Below are 25,924 nucleotides of genomic sequence, written 5' to 3' on the forward strand. Positions count from 1 at the left end.
TATCTGTTAGATCCATTTGGGCTATAGTGTCGTTTAAATCTACTGTATCCTTGTTGATCTTCTGTCCTGTTGATCTGTCTATTTCTGAGAGTGGAGTATTGAAGTCCCCCAGTACTATTGTATTGGGGTCTAAGTCTCCCTTTAAGTCCCTTAACAAATCTTTTAAATAAACCAGTGCCCTGTAATTAGGTGCATATACATTGATAATCGTTATATCTTCCTGTTGAATTGATCCCTTAATCATTATATAGTGCCCCTCTTTGTCTTTCCTAACAGTTTTTGTGATAAAGTTTATGTTGTCTGATATTAAGATGGCTACGCCCGCTCTTTTTTCATTTCTGTCGGCATGGTATATATTTTTTCCAGCCTTTCACTTTCAGTCTGTATGCATCTTTGTTGGAAAGATGTATTTCTTACAAGCAGCAAATAGATGGGTTTTGTTCCTTAACCCAATCAACCAATCTGTGTCTTTTAACTGGACAGTTCAGGCCATTAACGTTCAATGTGACTATTGATAAGTAGTAACTTTGCCTTGCCATTTGCCAAAGATATTTTCTAATATATGTTTTGAACTTCCTGTGATCTTTTGCTGTGAGGTTTCCTTCCTTTACCTTCTTTCATATTGATGACTGTGTTTCTGTGTTTCTGTGTGCAACACATCTTTAAGCATCTTTTGCAGGGCTGGACGAGTGGCGACAAATTCTTTCAATTTCTGTTTGCTGTGAAAGGTCTTTATTTCACCATTTCACCTTCATTCACAAATGATAGCTTTGCAGGATATAATATTCTGGGCTTGCAGTTTTTCTCTCTTAGTACCTGGGCTATATCTCGCCATTCCCTCCTAGCTTGTAGGGTTTCTGATGAGAAGTCAGCTGTGAGTTTGATTGGAGATCCTCTGAGAGTAATCTGACATTTCTCTCTTGCACATTTTAGGATCTTTTCTTTATGTTTCACTGCTGTGAGTTTAATTACAATGTGGTGAGGATCTCTTTTGGTCATGTTTACTAGGGGTTCTATGAGCTTCCTGTACTAGGATGTCTCTGTCCTTCTCCAAACCTGGGAAATTTTCTGCTAGTATCTCACTAAAAAGGCCTTCTAATCCTTTCTCCCTCTCCATGCCTTCAGGAACTCCTAGAACCTGAATGTTGGTTTTTTAAATAGTATCCTGAAGATTCCCGACAATATTTTTTAGATTTCTAATTTCCTCTTCTTTTCTTTGGTTTGACTGTATATTTTCCTATTCTCTGTCTTCTAAGTGCGATGGTTTCTTCGGTGTGGTGTTTTTTCTCATTATACTATGACTCTAGTTTAAGTGGATTGTCTGCTTTTGATGGATACTTAGAGGCTGTGATGGGTGTGGCCAGAGAGCTCTGTTTGGTTCTTCAGGGTTAAGGGTGTGCCAAAGGTGACTCACCCAGATTGTTCTCTTGCTCGCTCTCTCTTCCTTTTTTTTTTTTTTTTGACTCAGTTGGGAAGTAAATCCACACAGCTGAGTGGAATTGAGAATTGAGGGTATTTGATGTATGAAATTTGGCCCCTGTGGGTATTCGTCTGCTTACCCCTGGGATCACACAAAGAGTTTATGCAGCCCTCATTGTGGTCTGAAATTTCTCCGCAGTCTCTCACCAGGTTGCCCAGGTTACCAAGTTTGTGTACTCAGTGAGTTCTCTCACCCCCCCTCAGATTTTCACAGTCTCAATTCGTTAGCTCCACACTTTCACTAGGTCTTAACCTCCTGTTATTTCTCCCCACCAGAGTCAGGTTTTTCTGCTTGGCTAATGGCAGGCGCTGCTTTACATACATAAGATGGCACCTATTCTTTGTCTTGCTCAGCTTTGTAAGGTGAGTGGAGAGAGAGGCTATTGTCCATGCCAGTTCCCCTTATTTATTCATTTTTTTCTCTCCTCCAGTCAACCTGGTGAACTTTCCCCAGTGGGGCTTCAGGCCTTGTTCCCTGTAGGCTCTTTCTGCCTTTTCCCGCCAATGTCTTGGGTTACCGGAGTTTTTGTCTCACCTCCCCTTCCAGAGCTGGTGCGCAGACTCTGCGGCTCGGCTTCCATGTGGTAGGTGACCTTGCTCTCCCCGTAGGTCCTCCGTGTCACATCCACTAGATCCAGAAGAGTTTCCTCTGCAATTTTTTCCTGAGCCTTTTCCTGAGGCTACAGTAACTCCACTTTTATTAAATTATCTTTTCCTGGACTATCGGTGTGCACCCTCACTATTCCACCATCTTGGCTCTGCCCCTGTAATTCTGTGATTTTTTTTGTTGTTTTGTTTGCTCTTATTGTTTCGATTTTCCTACATTTATATGGGATAATTAACATTTTTTAGAATTCCATTGTGAATTATCTAGTGCTTTGAATGTATCCCATTGTGTAGCATTTGGTGGTTATTCTAGGTATTTATATATGCATAACTTATTGTAATATCCTAGTGTCATCACTTTACCCATAAAATGCAAAACAACTTATCTCTCTGTATATCCTGCTACCTTCTCTCTTTTGTAATATAATTATCTCAAATAATTTTGTTGAATAAAATGAGAACTATATCAGAAAGAATATAATTTTTGCTTTAACTCTTAGCTATAATTTACAAACATTCAAGAGAAGGACAATCTATTGCATTGTAAGGAAGCTTTTTAAATTATGTTTTTTCTTCTTTTCTGATGTTCCAAGTTCCCTTTTTGTTTAATCTTTTATCTTTAGCATAGAGATCTTCCTTTAACCATTTTCTTATATTTGGTCTACTGGTAACAAATTCGCAGTTTCTCTTCATCTGAGAATATCTTTAATTTCTCCTACACTTCTGTAGAATGTTTTCTTGGGTTATAAGAACCTTCATTGATCTCCTTTCTCTACAGCTGAAAAACAGCATGCCACCCTTTTCTGACCTCAAAAGATTCTGATGAAAATGTTGCTATCATTCAACCAATTTTCCATGTAAGGTTTAATTTTCTCACTTGCTGTTTCAAGATTTTATCTTTTAGTTTTCATGAAGATACACTCTTATGTGTTTTTGTCTGGATAACTTTAGTTTCCTCCTTCTTGGGGTTCACTCAGCTCCTTGAATCTGTAGGTTATTATTTTTTTGCAAAATTTGTAAAGTTTTTAGTAATTTTTTTGAATTTTTTTGAGCTGGACCCTCTCTATTCTTCTCCTGGGACTCCAAAGACACAGTATTAAATCTTTTGCTATAGTTCTACAGAAGTGTTCATTTATTTTTTTGGTCTACTTGCTCTCCATTGTTCATGTTGGTAAATTTCTATTGTCACCTTCCAATTTACCAATTCTTTCCTCAGTTTACTTCATTCTACTGTCAAGCATATCCACCAGGTTTTTAAAATTTCAGGTCCAATATTTTACATTTGGTCCTTTATATTTTCTATTTATCCAAATAGGGTTTTTTTTTTTTCATTTGTTTCTAGGGTGTTTTTAATCACTCGCTGAAGTATTTTTATTATAGCTGCTTTAAAATCCTTGCCAAGTAACTCCAACATCCCAGTTTATATCAATGCTGGTATCTATAGATTGTTAATTTTCATTTAGCTTGAGGCCTTCCAATTATGATAAGTGATTTTTTGTTGGTATTATATTATGATACTCCACATCTTATTGTATCTCCCTGTTTGAGAGTAGTAACAGCACTTCATTAATGCTCCCAATATGGCTTCTACTAATGCCATGGGGTTGTGTGGTCTTGTTACCATTGAGTGGTGCTAAAGTCCTGAGTCTTCTAAGCCTCTTTTGACAAAACTCCAGGGAGTGGGAGAGCCATTTCATTATTGACAAAGGAGGTGGAAGTTCAAATTCCCCAACTGGTCTCTACTGACACCTTTAGAGAGACTTCAGTACTGCATAGGGTGTATAAAAGTTCTACCTACTTGTGCTTCTGTTATACCAACAGAGATGTTAGGGTGTCACATTGTAGCCTGTTGAGGATTGAAATACAGTTTTCCAGTCAGTCTTTGCTGAGGTGGTAAGGGACACAATTTTATCTTTGGTATTTAGCTGGAGTAGAACAGATGTTTCTAAAAGTTTTCCATCTCTCTAGTCTCTTTCTCCTTCCTGATTTTTTGGCTAGAGAGGGTAAACCTTTGTTGTGGCTTATTTTGTTAGTACATTTGTCATTGACATTTTCAGGTTGCGAAATTTTTCAGCTACAAGCCTGGAGTATAGAAAGTAAATGGTAAATCCAGCGAATTCACCACTGTGTTGTTCCTTGGGTTCTAAAGTCCCTAGCTATGTGTCATTTTCTCTTCACCTTACAGGAGTTTTTTATGTTTTGGGTTAGCTTATTTTTAAATACATAACAATTAGCATTTTAGTTGCACTTATCAGGAGGGTTAGAAAAGTACATCTGTTCCATTTTTCCAGAAGTAAAAGTCCTTTGCACTTCTGACTTCGCAGGCTAGATAATTCTACTTTGGAGGATTGTTCTGTGCATTGCAGGTATTCACCAGCATTCATAGCCTCTTTTCAGTAGATACCAATATCACCCCCAATTGTGACAACCAAAAATGTCTAAAGATATTGACAAATACCCATCTGGGGAGGGGGCATCCTACTTGAGGTCTACTGTTCTAGACTATAATGTTCTCAAGAATATGATTAATTCTTGTTGGTATATGTATTCCTCTCAATGAATAACACAAATTCTTGCACAATTTAATAGACAATGTATTAAGAACCAAGATGGTTGGGTAAGAAGGATACACCTAGCCAAGATCTACATCTCAAAGTTGAATAAAATAAAGTAAAATAATATTATAATCCTATCAGCAGTGTAATTTTCATACCATATACCATTTTCAAATAGAATTTTTGAAATAGTATTTGCCAAGACCTTCTTAAACACAAAAGTATGCATGTATACTTTGTGAACAAGAAATTCCACACATAGATATACTGGAGGTCTTCAAAAAGTTTATGGACATGAATATTATGAGAAAATTATTTTCTTTCCCCAAAATAAAAATATAATTTAATTACATTTTCCAATGAACTTTTTGAAGTCCCTTCATATATTACATTCTTCATATATCCAACAGAAATGATAAGTCCTATAATGCGCATAGAATTGTTCATGTAAACAAAAACTGGAAACTACATAAGTGTTCATTAGTGGTACAATGAATAAATTAATGATGGAACATACTCACATAAAAATGAGAATGAATGGACTAAAACTAGATCTAACAGCAATAATAAATCTTACATAATACTGAGTGGAAGAAGTCAGACACTGAAGAGTAGATACTGTATGATTCTACTTGCACAAAGATGTCAAAAAGAGGCAAAATGAGGGCCGGCACTGTGGTGTTACGAATAAAGTGCCACCTACATCCCATATGGGTGCCAGTTGTAGTTCTGGCTGCTCCAGCGATTAAAGATAAATAAATGCTCTTCAACTTCATCAAGTCATTATTGGGCTCCATTGCCCAGCACAACAGTCAGAACCTCTCGAAGAAGCTGCCCATCAGGTTCTTTTCAATTTTTTAAAAATTATTCATGCTTTTTTTTATAAACTTTTATTTAATAAATATAAATTTCCAAAGTACAACTTTTGGATTATAGCAGCTCCCCCCCCCCATAACGTCCCTCCCACCCACAACTGTCCCATCTCCCACTACCTCTTCCATCGCGTTCACATCAAGATTCATTTTCAATTATCTTTATATACAGAAGATCAATATAGTATATACTAAGTAAAGATTTTAAAAGTTTGTACCCACACAGAAACACAAAATATAAAGTACTGTCTGAGTACTAGTTATACCATTAATTCACATCGTACAACACATTAAGGACAGAGATCTACATGGGGAGTAAGTGCACAGTGACTTCTGTTGTTGTAAATCATTCACACTTCTTAAGAAAAGGTTGCACCCTCACATGAGGAAACTCTCTTCTAAAGCAAATTGTGGAATTCAGAAATCAAAGTACTTATTTCCAGGCAAAGGTCAAAAATGGGGTTGGGAGGAATATAAGGGTTGTGAGGATAACTCGAACTTTACAGTAAACACTGGGAAAAGAAAAGCAATATGGTGGGGCTGGCACTGTGGCACAGCGGGTTAAATCCCTGGCCTGCAGCACCAGCATCCCATGTGGGCGCCAGTTCAAGTCCTGGATGCTCCTCTTCCAATCCAGCTCTCTGCTATGGCCTGAGATAGCAGTGGACAATGGCCAAAGTGCTTGGGCACTTGCACCCGTGTGGGAGACCCGAAAGAAGCTCCTGGCTCCTGGCTTTGGATCAGCACAGCTCTAGCTGTTGTGGCCATCTGGGGAGTGAACCAGCAGATGGAAGACCTCTCTCTCTCTGTCTCTACCTCTCTCTGTAACTCTGTATTTCAAATAAAATAAACCTTAAAAAAAAGAAAAGAAAAGAAATATGGCAAAAGCATTGAAAGGATGCTTCTTGTCTAAGGCAACCGTATTAATAGAAAATAACTGGACATTAACATTGTAAATTAGAATAAGATAGCAGCCTTTATGAACAAAAATAGTTTATAGAATATGATGGCACTTTTGTTTAAAAATTTGTGGAAAAGTCCTAATTAATAATTCTGAGAATTATATTGCCACCTGAGCTGAACTAGCTTGTATTCCTCTACCAAGACACATTAGAAAATTAGAATAGTGAATCTGATGGAAACAATACAAATCTGTGTGTAAAGCATAAGAGAGCTGAGTACAAAAGAAAAGCTTATTGAGTTGAACCTGATGTTCTATACCTGGATCCCCCTCAAAGCATTTGCTAATTCAAAAGTTGCCCAGGCAGAGGAGATGAGAAACCATGCAGAAAGCCCTGCTACAGGCCAGAGAAGTAGGGCAGAGCCTTTGTCAGTCTCATGGGGACTGGAAGCACAAACAGGAGTTCAGAACTAGCAGGGCAGCCAGGAGAAGGGAGTCCAGAGAAGTGAGACCAACACTGTCAGCATCAGTACAAAGTTCCAGGTTGGCAGTAATCTACCTTTGGTAGTGTAAAATGATGTTAGTGTCTAGCTTCTATTGTTTCTGTTAACATTAAGTTGGCAAAATTGTACAGCAGCTGCTACTTGTAAGCACCACCAATAAGACTGTGATTAATACAGTCACCTTGAAAAACATTAGGTAGTATATGGTAGAACCAACACTTACACTACCCATGCCAAGCAATCCCACTTCTGGGACATAGCTAGGAGAAATACATACAAACATGTACCAAAAGACGTGTATGAGAATATTTGCAGTATTCAAAAACTGGAAATAATCCAACTGTAAAAAATAGCAAAATGTATACATTTTGGTATATTCATATAACGATCTACAGTACAATTGTGGAAAGAACGCTTTTGCTGCTCAAAAAAATGGGTGAATTTCACATTTATAATGTTCTTTGAAAGTAAAGAGTTCCAGCCGGCGCTGCGGCTCACTAGACTAATCCTCCGCCTTGCGGCGCTGACATACCGGGTTCTAGTCCCAGTCGGGGTGCCGAATTCTGTCCCGGTTGCCCCTCTTCCAGGCCAGCTCTCTGCTGTGGCCTGGGAATGCAGTGGAGGATGGCCCAAGTGCTTGGGACCTGCACCCCATGGGAGACCAGGATAAGCACCTGGCTCCTGCCATCAGATCAGCGCGGTGCGCCGGCCGCAGCGGCCATTGGAGGGTGAACCAACGGCAAAAGGAAGACCTTTCTCTCTGTCTCTCTCTCTCACTGTCCACTCTGCCTCCACTCTGCCTGTCAAAAAAATAAATAAAAAGAAAGTAAAGAGTTCCTTCTGTATGGTTCCATTTATAGGAGGCTTAATGACTGTAGCCAGAATTTTACCACCTTTATGGGATCAGAGTTTAAGGACTGGGGGACTCCATTGCCATCTGGGGTTTGATTGCTTCACATGGGTGCTGGACACAAAGAAAGTTTACTTTGTGCTGTGCACTTAGGATTGTTCACTTTACAGTATGTATGTTAAACTTTAAAATCATTTTTAAAAAGAATAAAGTCCAAGACTTTCACTTAGCAGTATGATAGTAATGTGACAAAGCAGATCACCTGAAAACCATGTCACGATGTATAAGATATAACAAATACCTGTGGATACTGTAAATGTACCAAGAAGTCTCTGGAAAGGGAAATCCCAAGGCCAATACTGGATAAGGTATGGATTTCTCCATCCTGGGAAGGGGAGTGAGGGAATGTTAAAAGACAAACTATAAGCAGTCACAAGACCTTGGGACCTCACGGGATTTACAGCTACAGTCGAGACATATATATAAACAGTAGGAACATAGAAGGGCTATATCCCTAGTGCAAAATTGTCTAAAAGACAGAAAAACACCTACAATTGGTTAAATAAACCAAAAGGTTGTCTCAACCAGAGTTCTGTATAAAACAAAGTCAACAATAAAGAAGTCTTTCCTGAAAATGTGTGACTGTGCGTTTGACTTTAGTTGCTTTGTGGATCATATTGATATTTCCTGCTTGTACCAAGAACCATCAGACAACCCTTCTAGAAAGAGCCATCAAGGGACATGTCTAGTCTCATCTTCACTTTCACAGAAAAGGCAGTGAACAGCACGTAAGCTGGAACCAAAAGGATACGTGTCCTCTATCTCAAGACTTTCTTCTGATTTTATGTCAGTCATAATCTCAGGTGAACATTTTTGCCTTGGAGGAAGGCATTTGCACTTCATAATTAAGAAAGCACATAATATGCTTGGCTTAGGTGTTCTTCAAAGAACAAGATTATTAAAAATTGTAATGTTTTTGATTTGATGTTTTACTTCACAGACTCTTAACAAACATTTATACAGTCCCTTTCTCAAGGAACTTTTAATCCTGCAGCACAGAGAAAAAAATCGCAGGCAAAACCACCTGGCTCTGAGCATGTGACATTCAACTCTTGTTGTACTTCATCTAGTCCCTCATATAATGTGATTTCCCATTCAAGGAAATTGAACAGATTTACAATGAGTGGTTGATGAAATTAAAGTTATTGCAAAGAAAGTGCTCAGGGATGAGAGATTAAATGAAGTCCAGCAAGTGAGGCAATGAGGGTTGGTTATGGAGAGCATCTTAAATTATCATTTCTAGGGAGGATGTATGGTGCCAAGAATCTGTAAATGCCAGAGGCAAAAGCAATGTAGTGGAGGAGGAAGGACTTAGACAAAACACTTTCTGCAAGTGAGAGGTGATGGAGTCGAAATTAGCTAGAGTTGCAACTGGCTCATGCCACCACCTCAAAATGTGATTTGAGGTGAGGGTTTATACCATGTAGATAAGATTCAGTGTTTATGTGAATCTTCTTTTCATTTTAATGAATTATTTTCACACCATGTGATTGACACTGAGCCCCCAAACAGTATCTTGAATGAACACACTAGATACCAGTCCCCTAGCTTAACTCACTGAATTGTTGGCGTGGTACAGCTGGCCCTAAAGAAAGGTCATGAGGTCATTTGCTTCTCCACAGATGACACTTTGGTGATCAGTGTTGCTTGGAGTTTTTTTTTTTTTTTTAATGGGAATTACAGGTCTGGGGCAGAAAGTACCACCTACATGTAGCCCCCAGGCACTGAAGCCCATGTGGCCATCATAGACATTCCCTGGAGAATACAGAATTTCTCACAAATCAGGAACTTAGACATGAGATGAATGTGTAATCAGACCAGATACCTACTATGACTAACCAGTCCCTTATCATCTGGCTGGAGGCCAACATGCAGCTGTCCCTGTCTTTTTTTTCCTCTTATTCCTGATTCTTTCTTCCTTGTAGCCCCCTTAAAAAAACCCAAAACTTCCTCATTCAGCAGGGAAGCAGTTCTTGAGATTTGGAAGTTGCTGCCCCATCATCTGTTGACAGGTCAAAATCTCTCTTTCCTTTACCCTCAAACATTATCCTTGTTGTTTTGATCTGGCACTTGGGACAGGGATCAAGTTTTTGGTAACATGATGAATAAAACATACTTAAAGGGGTCACAAAACAAACAAAAAACAGGACTGTCTCAGAAAGCCAGGCCTCCTTCCCATCACAGCTTCTGAGCTGCCCTTATTGCAGCTCCAGATCAATAATAAGCACAATAAACAAATCCAAGGTTAGATGGTAGTTAAATAGATTTTATATTTTAATGTAATAATAAAATAACAGTATTTTTCATTGTCAGGAAAATCAGAGGGAAGAACAGAAGACTCATAGGAAATAGGGCAGAAGGAGCAGGAAGCTGGGTGTAGCCTTTTCAGAGGTTATGGCTTGGATTTCCCACCCTCAACTTGATGGTCAAGGTCCTACAAAACTAACCTGATACCATAATTTGGCTCTGATTATTCTCTAACACAAGCAGGTTGCTACTACCAGGTCAAGTCACTTCCTGTCCACTAAACACACCTGAGAGCTCCTCTCTCCATGCCATTGTTCTTTCCCCAACATTCTAAATCCACTCCCAGTAGTGAGAACAGTGATGGTGGATGGTGGTGAAGGTAATTAGAATATGCTTATCAAAAATAAAACAAAAAATATTGAGGCCTTCAGAATGGAAAAGTGACTATGAGGGCCAAGTCAACCAGGGCACTACTCAGACAGTGAAGACACCCTGCCGTCCTCTCCACAGATTCAGCCTGACTTTTCACAAACTTGTACTGTGACCCAGGAAACACTTGCTGTACCTCTAGAAGTGAATAAGTGCAGGGCCATTATAGGAAAAATGATTAAGCACCTCCCTCATTGTCTGAATGACTGAGAACCCCATTGCTTGCCTCTCCATGCATATAAATAACAGGGGAGACTAGGAATGTAGTATACCTCCTTAATGACCAAGTCTGTAACTATTACCAGATAGCCTTCTTTGGTTTTTAATGTGACTGATAACCACAACATACATGTGTGCTTTTTAATGACTCAATGCATTTACCAGCCCTGTGAGAAAAGTATAAATCTGCAACAAACAGAAGCTTGTGATGCAGCCAATAAACACAGTTCCAGGCTTACACACTCACACTTTGATTTTTGGAATAAACTCTAACTTTGATCCTCTAAAAATTAAGTATGCAAATAAATAAATAAATCCATTCCCAGTTGCAAGGCTCCTGCCATCCTCCCAGGACATGATGCTTTCATCAGCCACTCATCACTCAGTAACCTCTTCTCCTCTTCAACTCCCACAGCACTTAAAGCCAAAGTTCCTTTGGCCTTTACCTTTGTCCTGCTGTCTTTGACACTGATATGTTCACATCTTACCTGCCTGGTTAGACTGCCCGCTCCTTGAAAGGAGAAACCAGATTCCTGTCTCTCACTATATAATCCCCCATGGGACTCGACATGGTTGCTTTGTGTTCTGAACTTCAATTCATGCCTTTCCATTTATCCCTATACATTTAAAGATGCAAGGCTAAAACTGGAGGGGGTGAGGGTGTAAAAGGATAAAGTGTGTAAAGACCATTCTGGGATACTTTTAGGAACCTATACTTTCAGAGAATAGATTTTTGACCTCAACAGAAAGCATCAAGGTAGAACTTTCTCTTTTCTTTGACAGGTTTTCAAGCTGAGTGCCTCTGATCACCTGTTTTTTCTTTGCGACAGGAATATACTTGTACAAGCATACAAGAAGTCTTCAAAAAGTTCATGGAAAATATGTGTGATGTTTTCATTCCATGTTTCCCATGAGCTTTTTTTTTTTTTTTTTTTTTTTTTTGACAGGCAGAGTGGACAGTGAGAGAGAGAGACAGAGAGAAAGGTCTTCCTTTGCCGTTGGTTCACCCTCCAATGGCCGCCGCGGCCGGCGCGCTGCAGCCAGTGCACCGCGCTGATCCGATGGCAGGAGCCAGGAGCCAGGTGCTTTTCCTGGTCTCCCATGGGGTGCAGGGCCCAAGCACCTGGGCCATCCTCCACTGCACTCCCTGGCCATAGCAGAGAGCTGGCCTGGAAGAGGGGCAACCGGGACAGAATCCGGCGCCCTGACTGGGACTAGAACCCGGTGTACCGGCGCCGCTAGGCGGAGGATTAGCCTAGTGAGCCGCGGCGCCGGCCTCCATGAGCTTTTTGAAAAGTCCTTTTATCAGCCAGTGCCGCGGCTCACTAGGCTAATCCTCCGCCTAGCGGCGCCGGCACACCGGGTTCTAGTCCCGGTCGGGGCGCCGGATTCTGTCCCGCTTGCCCCTCTTCCAGGCCAGCTCTCTGCTATGGCCAGGGAGTGCAGTGGAAGATGGCCCAAGTGCTTGGGCCCTGTACCCCATGGGAGACCAGGAAAAGCACCTGGCTCCTGGCTCCTGCCATCGGATCAGCGCGGTGCACTGGCTGCAGCGCGCCGGCCGCGGCGGCCATTGGAGGGTGAACCAACGGCAAAGGAAGACCTTTCTCTCTGTCTCTCTCTCTCTCACTGTCCACTCTGCCTGTCAAAAAAAAAAAAATAGAAAAGTCCTTTTATCATCAGATTTGGACTGGGCCTCTACGGAATGTGGACCATAGCCTGTAGGGAGCCCCGGTTCACATGCCCTCCTTTCCTTGGCATCATCTTTGCTAACACACCTCAGAGCTAAGTCAATACTGAAGGAAGAGTAGTCACTGTTACGGAATGAACATGCACCACCTCTCCAAATGTATATGTTGAAATGTGGTCACCAATGTGGTGGTATTAAGAGGTGGGACCTTTATGAGGTGATGTAGTTATGAAGCCAGATATCTCATGAATGGGACTAGGGCCCTTACTGAAAGGACGGAAGGAGTGGGTTCATTCTCTTCTGTTCCTCCCGCCCTCTTCTTTTGCCCTTATAGCTGCTGCCATGTGAGGCAGTAACAGGTGTCAATTAGAAGTAAAGAGATAAATCCCCCAATACCACACTTCTCTATTAGTGGGTAGAGGAGACCCTAGTGTTTCTTACCTCTGAGGGTTCATTACAATCACCTTGGGTAACTGAAAATACTAAGGCAGGTGTTGGTGTGGTCAGTCATTTGAGAGAGACAGAAAGGTCTTCCTTTGCCGTTGGTTCACCCTCCAATGGCCGCCGCGGCCAGTGCGCTGCAGCTGGTGCACCGCGCTGATCCAAAGCCAGGAGCCAGGTGCTTATCCTGGTCTCCCATGCGGGTGCAGGGCCCAAGCACTTGGGCCATCCTCCACTGCACTCCCTGGCCATAGCAGAGAGCTGGCCTGGAAGAGGGGCAAGTGGGACAGAATCCGGTGCCCCAACCAGGACTAGAACCCAGTGTGCCAGCGCCACAAGGCGAAGGATTAGCCTATTGAGCCGCGGCGCCGGCCATGGTCAGTCATTTGAACAACTGAACTAGATAGTGGCAAGGCACACTGACCACTCACTCAAACATTTGTCAGTAAAGTGGCCTGTCTGTCCCAGCAAACAAATCAACTTTCTACCAAAATAACAGTGACTACCAAAATAACAGTGACTCCATAGCTAAAATTAACCATCTTTTTTACTTGATAGAATAAAAGAGATGTGAATATGATGGTTCTTCATTTTGAAATGGACCTTTGGGTCAAAATTTGTTGCTTCAATTGTGCTTTTATCTCATCCTTCAAAGAGAACTTAATAGTTTAAAAAGTTCAGGGTCTTCATATGTGCAATGACGACATTTAGAATTCCAGCTTTCAAGCAGTCCCGGGATAGAAGTCTCCAGCAAGATATGCAATAAGTGGAATCTTTATATGAGTAGTCATTCATACTTTACATGAAAGAGGCTACTATGTAAAGACTAACAGTTCAAAGCATGGTAAACAGGCTGCCTTTCTCTTTCTGATCTACATTTGGCTTTGCCTAGGAGGAAGTAGCACTTACCTCCTAAAGATACTTGGTGATAAAGAGCTCCAAAGACACTTGGTGAGAAAAGAGACAACCCAATGTGTCAGTTTATGCCTCTGAGAATCTTTGATGATAATATATGGGTGTGATAAAAAAAAATTCTACTAGTAGCATTAGAGAAGAAGAGCAGTAAAGATTGCAAGCATGCACCAAAGTCCATTGGCTGTTTCCTCATGGACAGCTCCAGGACCCCAATCTGTGTGAGAGCTTACCTCGAGGGCAGTAGATGTCTGGAGCCCATCGGTTGCATTCATAATTATCTGCCGCCTTTTCACAGGTGAAACATTTAAATCCACCAGGATATGGTGTGGCTACAAAAGGGATCAAGAGGAAAGACTTTTTTAGACTGAACACAGAAGCCTATAAAGTTACATGTTTTCAGGTTTAATAAAGTCTTCTCAGTAGAGCTTGTCAGTTTCTTAGAAAAAAAAAAAACTCTAAACATTCAACTGTCATATAACCCAGTAATTTCATCTTGGTCATTTATCCCCTAAGAGATAAATACCTGCTTCACTCAAAAGTCTGTACACAAATGTCCACAGCAACTTTAGTTCTAATGGCCCAGATCTGAAAACCACCCAGATGGCCTTAATGGGTGAGTGGTTACACAGTGGCATAGCCATGCTATGGAATTCTAGTCAGCAACAGAAAGTAATGAACTACCAACATATTCTACAATTCAGATGAATTTCCAGGGAATAATTTTGAGAGAAAAAAGCCAAACCCACAAGGTTATCTACTATTTGGTATCATCTACATAACATTTTTGAAATAACAAAAATTTTTGTCAGGGGTTAGCGATAGCAGTGTGTGTATGTGTGTGTGTGTGTGTGTGTGCATGTCTGCATGTGTGTAGGGGGAATGTTGGGAGAGAGGATGAGAAGTGGGAGGCACAGAACTCCAAAAAGACACTCCCTTCTGCTCCTGCCTTCCCCTGCCCACTCAAGACACTGTCTACCATATTCTTGGATTCTCTGCTTAGGTGTGAAGATGCCACATGCAAGTCATGCTCTGAACAGTACCCAGCATACCCAGTACTTTTTGTCAGTATATGGATGAAGATCAACAGGAACGTCAAGGCCAGGCTGTTCTCTGTCCTTTTCACCAATGTGCTTTTAATTGCTTCTTTGCTCAAATCATTTGCTTTGTTTGCTATTTAGAGTTCTGCCTTCCGTACACAAACTTGTGCTTTTTTTAATTTGTAAAATTACCTGGCCTATATGAAAGCTGCAGACACTCAAACATTTCATCTGCAGAAGCCAACTGCTCTCCTTGCAGATGGCTGAGCCTGCATTATCCCACTGGCGGAAATAATCATCTCTGGGTAAATTGCTTTGCCCACATGGAACCAATTAAGTATGTTATCAAAAATAAATGAAGGAGGAGGCAGCAGCTTAAGGCCAGAATTATGGGCCAGATATAACTTTGATTTTCACCTTGCCTAGAATAGCTGTCCATCCATGTACTTGCTTGCAATATTTCACATAGCTCCCTGTGACAAAATACAATAATCTAACATGATCAAAAGTCATAAATTGTCTAAAAAAGATGAGAAACTGGACTTTTTGTGGGTCCCTTTGAGAGTTCTACATCCTTCCAAATAGCTGGTGACTCAACATTCATAACAAGAATGAGAGCAAATGCATAGATCATCTTAGAAAATGATGGGAAACAGCTGAGACATAGGCATCCAACCATCTCATTCCTATGAAGCAATTTTACTCTGAAGAAATGCTTTTCTGCCATATAATTATAATGAAGCAGAAGTCTTTTGTGAAACTACAAACAGATAATTTTTATTGGGGCACTTCAAAAAGCTTGTATAAAATTGAATAAAAAGATACGTTTATTTGGCGCAAAAAAAAATTGAAATCCATGCATACAATTGGCTTTCAAAAGTTAATGGAAAATGTGTATTGTGGAAAAAAAGTGTGCATGGATTTCAGTTTTATGCAACAAAATAAATTTATCTTTTTGTTCAATCTTTCCACCAAATTTTATGAAGTAGTTTCATGTGTTTCCACATCCCATCATTTTAAAAAGTGGGTAACAGTAGAGTTGAAAAGATAATATTTAGGTAAGTATGCATTTGAGGAATTTACTGCAAGGGACTTCTTAATTTCCAAACACATTTTAATACTTTTAGAGATTTTACATAGCTTATTTTTATAAATACCATCATGAGAAAAATCTTTCAAAGTATTTCAAGAAATTATATTGATTGTGTACATTAAAAAAGAGTTTCCCTGTTATCTTTAAAATATTTACCATATAAATAATTTTAAAAGATAACACTTGAAAAAATAGCTGGTAAAATCTGAAGGCCAATGATCAAAGTAAGAGTTTTGAAAAAAAGGATTTGTCAAAGCACAGCATTTTTTAAAGGAATGGTCATCACATTCACCAAGGTTTATGACTGCAAGCTAGCTGTACCACTTCAGTTTGTATGATTAATTCACTAGAGCATCCAGTTTTATCTGTCACTGCAGCCAGTAAAAAATTTGGCTGGAATGTTGGATTAGTTATTCCTGGAAACTTTCCCATCAAAGAGATAAATTAAGAACTTTGAATGAAGATTGACGATCCAACTGCTCTGAGAACAAACTGAGAACCTAATACTAATAAGCTACAGTGTTCCCAAACTTGGATTATTTAATAGACTTTTCAAAATGATCTGTGCAAGAATAGTGACATACTAAATTTAATTCTGTCATTTCTTACATAAGTAAGCTTGGACTCTGAAATTAACCCAAAGTGCTCATATCAAAACTTAAATATAAGTACAAGCTAATACACTAATCATTTATTTCAGAATGAGGTTGTCAGCAGATATCATTGGCAATTACCCAAATGATCTCATTTGGGTGAGCTTTATTTTAAAATCTGGAGCTGCATATCTGTGTACATTCTCAATTACTACAGGTTAATATTTGCTTATAGGAATTGTTATGACCACATAGGAGGTAATACTGGTCAGTGAATAATCAAATTCTGTTTAGTGATAAATCTCTGCAAACACACTCAGCTTTAAGTGGCTAATTACAGCATAATACTAAGTAAAAGGTTAAATTCTTCCCTCTGGAAATATTTAGCCAAACATAAAGTCTACAAATGAAAAACGATCTCCACTAACTTGCTAATTGATACTGCATCTGATAAAGAGACCTTTTTTATTTTTTTAAGAGCACAGTTTTCTAATAGATGTGCTATTTTCTTTGTTACTTCAAAGCACTGCAGAGCAAGCAGAGTTTCGCATCGTGTGGCCCCAGCTGTGAATGAATCTAATTTGGCTCTTGATCACAGAGTTAATAAGCTTAGTACTCTGTATTTCAGGGCGTAAGTCCTTGGTCCCTCAAGACAAGGTGATTATAAAGAAAAAAAAAGTGCCCAGTTACTTCCTGTAAAATAATCTGTCCATTAACTCTCATGATCTGCCATAGTTCAGCCTACCATAATTCATTAGCAAGGTACCAGAAAAGATTTAGTCTTTGTTTCCATGTCTTGGAACTTTTGCCTGCACAAAGGCCTTTAGTTTCGAAAATGTGGTGAGAACAGGCTTGCTTTGAAATGAATGCAGATGTGTAATGCATCAAACATTTTTTTTCTATTCTTGCCAAATTAATTTCTATTGCTTCTGGAAATTATATGCAAATATAAAAATTCTAGAAATCTAATAAGTTGATTTACCAGTCCATTTGGCAAAAAATATTATAAATCAATTTTAATCATTCCTAATACCTGTGTAGAAACTCCATTTACTCCCTAAGACTTAGGTGGTATAGAATTGGGAATAAACTCGGTTGGCTCTCTACCTGAGCATGACTAAGCCGAGCCTCCTGCAGGGGTTTAGCTCTTGGGTGCACATGATTAAGAAAACACTCAAAACATGCAAACAGAGAAACTGTATGCTTTTAAGACAGGTTTTTATTCTTTTGGAAATTACCAAGGCCAAAAGCAGTTTGCAACCCTTAGTTTGCTACATTCTACTGTCTCATGTGCCGTCTGACAGCTAAATAAGGCGCTCCGTTTCTCTTAATAGTAACTCTTTGTTTTGAAGGTTTATACTCGAAGTCAGTGCTTTAGTCACAGATTGGGAAGAAATTTATCATTTTTCAGCTGAAAAAACTGAGAAAAAGCACCTATAAATTACAGAAGAGAATGTTACTGAGGATGGTGCTTCATGTTTGAAAGCCATAAAGCATATTTCCTTTAAAGGTAAAGACTAGTGTACAAGAGGGCAGAGGAGATTGGTCATGGGAGGCTGAATCTTCTCAATCTGGGTTCTAATCTCACCCCAAATATCATCAACGATGGCTGTTCCAGAACCACGAGAAATGAGTTTATGTTTGTCTGGGGTAGAAAACTTGTGTGTCTTCCCGCACTTCCAGCATCACCACATTTCTCCTTGAGCAGGTTCCGAGCTTCTCTATGTAACATTAATGGAATCTGGCTCATGCGCTGACCCAAGGAAAGCTGTCTGTGCCTCCATCTACAAAGCGAGGTGATTATATAAATAATTCAACATCAAACTAATCCTACACTTCCCTTATATATTTTTTATGGTCTATGTTCAACAGAAACCTGCTTCTTTGCAGGGAAATCACTCCATCTAAACATAGTCTAGTGCTCAAGGGCACAGACCATGCCATTTAAACAAAGTGTAACAAAGAACAAACACACACCTCAAACTTTTAAAAAGCTGAGTGAAGTGGGGAGCTAACTCTGATTTAAAGTGGCAGAACAAAGTTTTGAACAAGTAGGAGACAATCATGGGAACTTCAATCTGATAAGAATTTATCCTTTCTATGATCTGTGATAGTGACCCTGAAGATTAGAACTTGCAGACTTGGGGGCCGGAGCTGTAAGTCATCACCTGAAACACCACCATCCCATACAGGTGCCAGTTTGTTACCTGACTGCTTCACTCCTGTTCCAGCTCCATGTTAATAGTTTAAAAAACCCAGTGGAAGATGGCCCAAGCATTTGGGGCCCTGCCACCCCTGTGGGAGGCCTGGAAGAAGCTGCTGGCTCCTAGTTTCAGCCTGACTCAGCTTCATCTGTTACAGCCAGTTGGGAAGGGAACCAGCAGATAGAAGATCTCTCTCTCTCTCTCTCTCTCTCTCTCTCCTTCCGTCTCTCCCTTCCTCTGTCTTTTTCTCTCTGTGTGTAACTTCCAAATAAAATGAAATAAATCTTTAAAAAAACAACTTGCAAACTTGCTCAAGTACAGCAATCATCTACTTATCATTACAGTTTAGGCACAACTTCTTTTATTCTTCTACGTATTTCAAAATCATAACAGAAAATCCTACTAATGTAATCCTTCACAAATGGTGAGTTCCCTCCAGTCAGGCCATGGATTTAAAAGGGGTCTTTAGAAACTTCATGGAAAAAATGTAACATAAAAACTTCTCATGGACTTAAAAAAATTTTTGCAATGATATAAACTCATTTTCAATTCCATCTTTCTGGTGTATCTTTGTTTAGTTAACACAGGTCACACATGCAGAACTTTGACATCAACTTCTAAAGAGCAGAAGTGATTCTCACTCTGGCCTAGCAGAGCTCATCCTTCAAAAACCCCATTCTGAAATCAAATTTCCAAATAGGGGCCTACTAAACTCAGGCAAAGACCCACCACACCAATGAGGTCGAAGTGCTGTTTTGTTTTGGTTCACTTAAATCCAATGGCCTCAATTCTCCTTCCCACCCAAGATGTGCAATCACATAGCACAGTTACTACCAAGTCTCTCACCAAAGCTCACAAAGAACCCTACAGGAGCCAAAAATCTTGGCAATCGACCCTGAGAGACTGAAATGTAGGTTTTTGTTTCACTAAGTCTAATTAAAAACCATGGCTGTTTGGAGAAAAGAACCAAATGCACTCTAGAAAACACAGCAAGTATCCTGGATATTCTTAAAATAAAAAGTCTCATAAGAACAAGCAGTCAGACAAGTTTTCCATACAGTTATCCAGCAGACATCAGACTGTACTGATGAGACAATCAGCAGCAATAAATTTGAAGAAATTTTTTTGCTGTCCATCAAAATTATATTTGGGGCAGATTTGGGTTAGTGGTTTAGATGCTGGTTAAGATAGCCACATTCAGGCCAGTGCCGTGGCTCACTAGGCTAATCCTTCGCCTGCGGCGCCAGCACCCCAGGTTCTAGTCCCGGTTGGGGTACTGGATTCTGTCCCAGTTGCTCCTCTTCCAGTCCTGCTCTCTGCTGTGGCCCGGAAAGGCAGTGGAGGATGGCCCAAGTGCTTGGGCCCTGCACCCGCATGGGAGACATGGAGGAAACAGCTGGCTCCTGGCTTCAGATCGGCATAGCACCAGCCTAAGTGACCATTTTGGGGGTGAACCATTGGAAGGAAGACCTTTCTCTCTGTCTCTCTCTCTCTCTCTCACTGTCTAATTCTGCCTGTCAAAAAAAAAAAAAAAAGATACCCACATTTCACATAAGTGCCTGGGTTCCATACCTGGCTCCAGCTCCTGACTTCCTGAAAATGCAGATCCTGGGAAGCAACATGTAATGGCTCAGGTAATTGAACTTCTTCTGATATAGGAAGGAGGAAGCTAGCAAGAAGAACTTGAGGTTGCCAGCCCCTCCCTGCTGTCTCACCTGCTCTCTCATCTGCTCTCTCCAAACCTCACCTCCTTTGTGTTGTCAAAAACCATAACTGCCAGGAAACTGCTACTCAGCCAAAATAACCAACTTGGGATCCAAATATGTCCCAGTGATGACCTACAGCTAACTGTAACATCATTATAATAAAATTATAATTGGCTGACACTCCTATTCCCTGTGACTCCTATTCCCATCATATACTTAATGCCACGACATTTACAAGATTTCCAAAAAAGGACAAGGATGAGAATGGTTGTCAAACTCTGCCCCCAAACTCTGCAACCATGAATATTCAATTAGCTCTCACCCCCATAAACCAGCTCGTATGCCTCCAGAGCAGGTAAGGAGATGACCCTGAACCTTGTTGGGTGTAGCTCATCTTCGAGTATTTTTTCGCTTTGCATGCTAATAAATACTGTTCTTCTGATAACATTTACCCACATCTTGTCCTCGAATTCCTTTTTTGTGTAGGAGAAGAACCTGCACCCAGCCATCCCATGTTACTGCAACCCTCATGGGAGCGTAAGATGGGGTCCCTGATTTCAGCCTGGCCCAGCATGGGGTCACTGAAAGCATTTGAGGAGTGAACCAGCAAATGAGAGTTCTCGCCCTCCCTCCTTCATAAATTAGAAAATTAAAATTAAAAATGCAAATATTCCTCTAACATTGAGCATTTACTGCAGTTCACTGTTAGTACTAAATGCTTCATATGCATTACTTTACTTAATCACACATTTAGAAAATTTATTTCAAGTCAAAAGGCCTTTAAAGCAGCTGAGCTGGTTGCTGACCCAGGGCCAGGTAGACTCCAAGCTCCATTGAGTCCCCTCCACCATCTGTAAGCCAGAACATCAGGACACTAAATATTCCAACCATTAGGATGGAAAAGTCGCTGTGACTGCCTCTCTTTGTCGGTTGTATGATCCTCAAAAGCAAAGACTGTTTTGTTTGCTTGTATACCATTCATGCTTAATGCAATGCTTGACACACAGTGGATGCTTCAACAACATTTCAAAAGGAACATTTCAAAAGAGTAATGTACCTTGGGGCAAGAGGTAAAGGTCAGAATTCATACAATATACCCAACTGTCACCACCACTGGGACAATACAGACGAATCACCCAGAAATAGGAGAAGCAAGATCAATACAGAGATGGAGACCAGAAGAGGAAGACAAACTACAGTTTCCCAAAATGTGGCGCTTAGGAAAGCAGCAGCAGCAGTACTGAAATTCCTGCTAAAAGCAGAAATCCACAGCCCCAGATAGAGGCAAATCAGAAACACAAGGGTGGGGATGTGGACTTCTACACTATTATGCACTCCCTAGATAATTCTTAAACACAGGAAGCCAAAGCACAGGGAATAGGAAGTTGTGGGAAGCAATTACGTTGAAACTGAGAATTAAATGTGAGGAGAGGAAGGCCAGCTATTATCTTACCTATAAAGGACTGATCAGTTACAAACAATCCTCCTCCTGGGACGAGGCGGTTTACTTTGATGACTGACTGAGGGCTGGCATGAGTAAGAGGGATGAGTATTCAGAATCAGAGTGATTGTGTAGGGAACAGAGAGAACATGCCTAATAATTGGGCTGAAAATAAAAACCAAACATCCTGCGAAGAGGTGAGGATAAAACAGAAAGCGCCTTTGGTTAAGGATCGTCCCCTGAGTTAAATCGCAGGACATTTGTCGGGCATTGAAGGCTGATTTCTCCTGGCTGTTTTTCCAACCTCCTTTTCATTTGAAGCAAAGCAACATTTCCACAGCAAAGAGAACAGTCTTACTTGAAGGATGGAGGTAGATGATGTCTTTCACCGTGAAGTCTCGGGACTGAGCAGCTTTCAGACAGTCGGCCAACAGGCTCAGCAGCAGGAGCCAGGCCAGGGCAGGGCCAGGTTCCATGGCAGACCAAGGTGTCATTCATACAGAGGGCCCGGGAGTGGGGACGCGCACCTGAAACATGAAGACAGACTCGTGTCAGTGTCCAGCTTGAGGATGCCCTGGGACTGTTGGCTGAGTTTCCGGAGTGGGTGAGATGGGCAGGGGAGGGACAGGGAGCTAAGGACACAAGGAAGCAAACAGACGAGAAGAGAAACTTTATAATTGGTAATTTTAGTGCACTTAGAACATTCCAGCCCAACTCTGTCGCTAATCAGATTGCTAAAGCTCCAGGTAGCAGTTCCTTCCAATATCCCCCAGAGATGGTATCACGAGAGATTGAATTTTAATGAAATCCAGGTATTTTTGCCAGGAGGCCAAGGGAAGGCTGCCAGGGAGCAACAATAAATAAGTCAGGTACAAAAGCTCGGAAGCATTTCCTTGATAACCATGCGGGCTGAGCACGAGAAGACGGCCCTACGGGGTCATGTTGCCCATGTAAACCTGTAAAGGACGGACTTTCAGATTTGCAATGGGGAAGGGGGAGAAGAAAGAAAGAGAAAGAAATATAGGCAAGGTGACCTCCAAACTAAAACCTGTTGCAATAGCATAAAATCCCCCTAACATAATTCATATTTAACTCATATTTGTTGGCCAAGCATTATTGAAGTCATTTACACATATCAATTTATTGTTATAACAAACCCTATGAGGTAGGCACTATGACTTTGAGTAATTTGAGACCCAGCAGATAAGTAGAGGAACTGATTCTAACCCAGGCAGTTTGGGGGTTAAATCTGCATTTTAAACACCGGGTATAGAGTTCCTCCTAAGACTGATCTGAGGTCTGTAACAAAAACTGATGAGAGAAGATCAGCTTCTGGCTGCAGCACCAAGTGCTCATCTCTCTGTCCTTTATTATTATTCTGTACTTTTCCCTCAAAACTGAGGACAGTATAAGCTGGCAATAGGGTTGAATTGTCCAGTTTTCTTGGAGTGTACAGAAATATCTTTTTTTTTAACTTTTATTTAATGAATATAAATTTCCAAAGTACAGCTTACGGATTACAATGGCTTCCCCCCTATAACATCCCTCCCACCCGCAACCCTCCCCTTCCCCACTCCCTCTCCCCTTCCATTCACATCAAGATTCATTTTTGATTCTCTTTATATACAGAAGATCAGTTTAGCATACATTAAGTAAAGATTTCAACAGTTTGCTGCCACACAGAAACATAAAGTGAAAAAAACTGTTTGAATACTAGTTATAGCATTAAATCTCAATGTACAGCACACTAAGGACAAAGATCCTACATGAGGAGTAAGTGCACAGTGACTCCTGTTGTTGACTTAACATATTGACACTCTTGTTTATGTCATCAGTAATCACCCTAGGCCCTTATCATGAGCTGCCAAGGCTATGGAAGCCCCCTGAGTTCACTGACTCTGATCATATTTAGACAAGGCCATGGTCAAAGTGGAAGTTCTCTCCTCCCTTCACAGAAAGGTACCTCCTTCTTTCCACTGGGATCTCACTCACAGAGATCTTTCATTTAGGGTTTTTTTTTTTTTTTTTTCCCAGAGTGTCTTGGCTTTCCATGCCTGAAATACTCTCATGGGCATTTCAGCTGGATCCGCATGCCTTAAGGGCTGATTCTGAGGCCAGAGTGCTGTTTAGGACATCTGCCATTCTATGGGTCTGCTGTGTATCTCACTTCCCATGTTGGATCATTCTCTCCCTTCTTTATTCTATCAGCTAGTATTTGCAGACACTATATCTTAATTATACTAAGAGGATACTTTGAAAAGTAAATAATGGAATTATAAGGTGAGTTTATATTTTGGTACAAAGAAACTGAATCATGTGGTTTTCTCATAATACATGTTTTTCATGAACTTTTTGAAGATGCCTAACATGCTTGGATTTCAAAATCTTTTGCACCAAAATAAACCGATATCTTAATTACATTTTCCACAAGCTTTTTAAAGTAACTGTGTCTGTATTGTTATTCTCTTGCCATCTTCTTGGCTTCTCTTCAGCTTACTCCTGATGTTTTACTATGGTCTCAAGTGTAACTATGTCCATTATCCATACAGGAGATCAAGGTTAGAAATTTGTTTCATGTAACCTGGATGAGAAACCATTATTTGGACACTATGTTTAGAGATTTAATGTAAGTATTCAAAAAGATTTTTTAAATAGTTTAGCAAAATAATCTTAAATTTATTTTGCAAAACCAAAGAAACAAGTATATAGATTATGAAATAGAAACTCAAGGGAAAATCACCATGGTCTACTCAGATGTTAGGATGCACTACAAAGCAATACGAATCAAAGCAGAGTAATAGAAAGTAAAACAATGACTCTAGAAAAGTAAACACTCCAAGAAATCAGTAGACTCAGTCATTTCCACATGCAGTAGTTGTTCAAAATCACAGAACATATGAAGTGAAGACCGTTATAACTTGATTAAAATTGTGAAAAAGATTAATTAAAACAAAACAATGCACAATGCACTAAAATTAGCTCCAGATGTAGCAATATGATTTTTTTTTCATTTTTAAAATACTTATTTATTTATTTTCCATTACTAAAATTTTATTTAGGATTTTCTCTTTTTTTTAACATAGAGCACAAAATGTAGTTTTTACTTAAGCACTTACGTGAATGAGGCTGTTTTTAAATTTCATCACTGACAACCCCCTTTTAACCATTGAACAAACTGTACTTAAATGAACAGTAGTAAAAATGTAAAAATTCAAAATTAAATATGAAAATATGGAACACAAACAACAAAAAGAACAAAAAGTATCTATATTACCAAATAGATTAACAAATTCACACTCAGATACTTTCTGAAGCATATCACAACACCTACATAAAAGCTTGCGTTCATTTGAGAGATATCAATACATGTTCAGTGCTGAGACTATTTGTAGCACTTACAGTATATACAAAGCAGCATTAAACCACTGTGGTTCACATTTGAGACATACAGATTTAAGCTTTAGCTATAATTTACCAATTTAAAGTTATAGGTAATGCAGTGATATTTACTCATCATATGTCACTAAAGGACATCTGGATTAATTCCATATCTTAGCTACCAAAAATAATCTACAGATTCAATGTGATCCCAATCAAAACATCAATGATAGTCTTCTCAGATCTAGAAAAAATGATGCCTATGGAAGACAGTTTGGAGATCCTCAGAAACCTGAATATAGCCCTACCACATGACCCAGCCATCCCACTCCTTGGAATTTACCCAAAGGAAATTAAATTGGCAAATAAAAGAGATGTCTGCACCTCAATGTTTATTGCAGCTCAATATACAATAGCTAAGACATGAAATCAACCTAAATGCCCATCAACAGAAGGCTGGATAAAGAAATTATGGGTTATGTACTCTATAGATTACTATACAGCAGTAAAAAAAAATGAAATCTGTTCATCTGCAACAAAAATGGAGGAATCCAGAAAACATCATGCTGAGTGAAATAAGCCAGTCCCAAAGGGACAAATATCATATGTTCTCCCTGATCAGTGACAACTAACTGAACACCCAAAAGGAAACCTGTAGAAGTGAAATGGACACTATGAGAAACAATGACTTGATCAGTCCTTGTCATG

At 40.0% G+C, this 25,924-nt stretch overlaps 1 protein-coding gene across 6 annotated transcripts in view; it reads right to left on the reverse strand.

Moving 5' to 3' along the window:
- The window catches only part of LYPD6 (LY6/PLAUR domain containing 6), a 160,282-nt gene that overhangs the window by 18,326 nt on the left and 116,032 nt on the right, over positions 1–25,924 (reverse strand). For all 6 annotated transcript variants that reach the window (XM_051848699.2, XM_051848698.2, XM_070070936.1 and 3 more), the window contains 2 exons: positions 22,197–22,365; positions 13,995–14,093 (listed from right to left, as the gene is read on the reverse strand). In XM_051848699.2, coding sequence (XP_051704659.1) covers positions 13,995–14,093; positions 22,197–22,332 — 235 coding nt within the window. In that variant the 5' untranslated portion in view covers positions 22,333–22,365. The remainder of the gene's footprint in view (positions 1–13,994; positions 14,094–22,196; positions 22,366–25,924) is intronic.

The sequence above is a fragment of the Oryctolagus cuniculus genome, chromosome 3 (genome assembly GCF_964237555.1).
Source record: "Oryctolagus cuniculus chromosome 3, mOryCun1.1, whole genome shotgun sequence".
NCBI classification, from domain to species: domain Eukaryota; kingdom Metazoa; phylum Chordata; class Mammalia; order Lagomorpha; family Leporidae; genus Oryctolagus; species Oryctolagus cuniculus.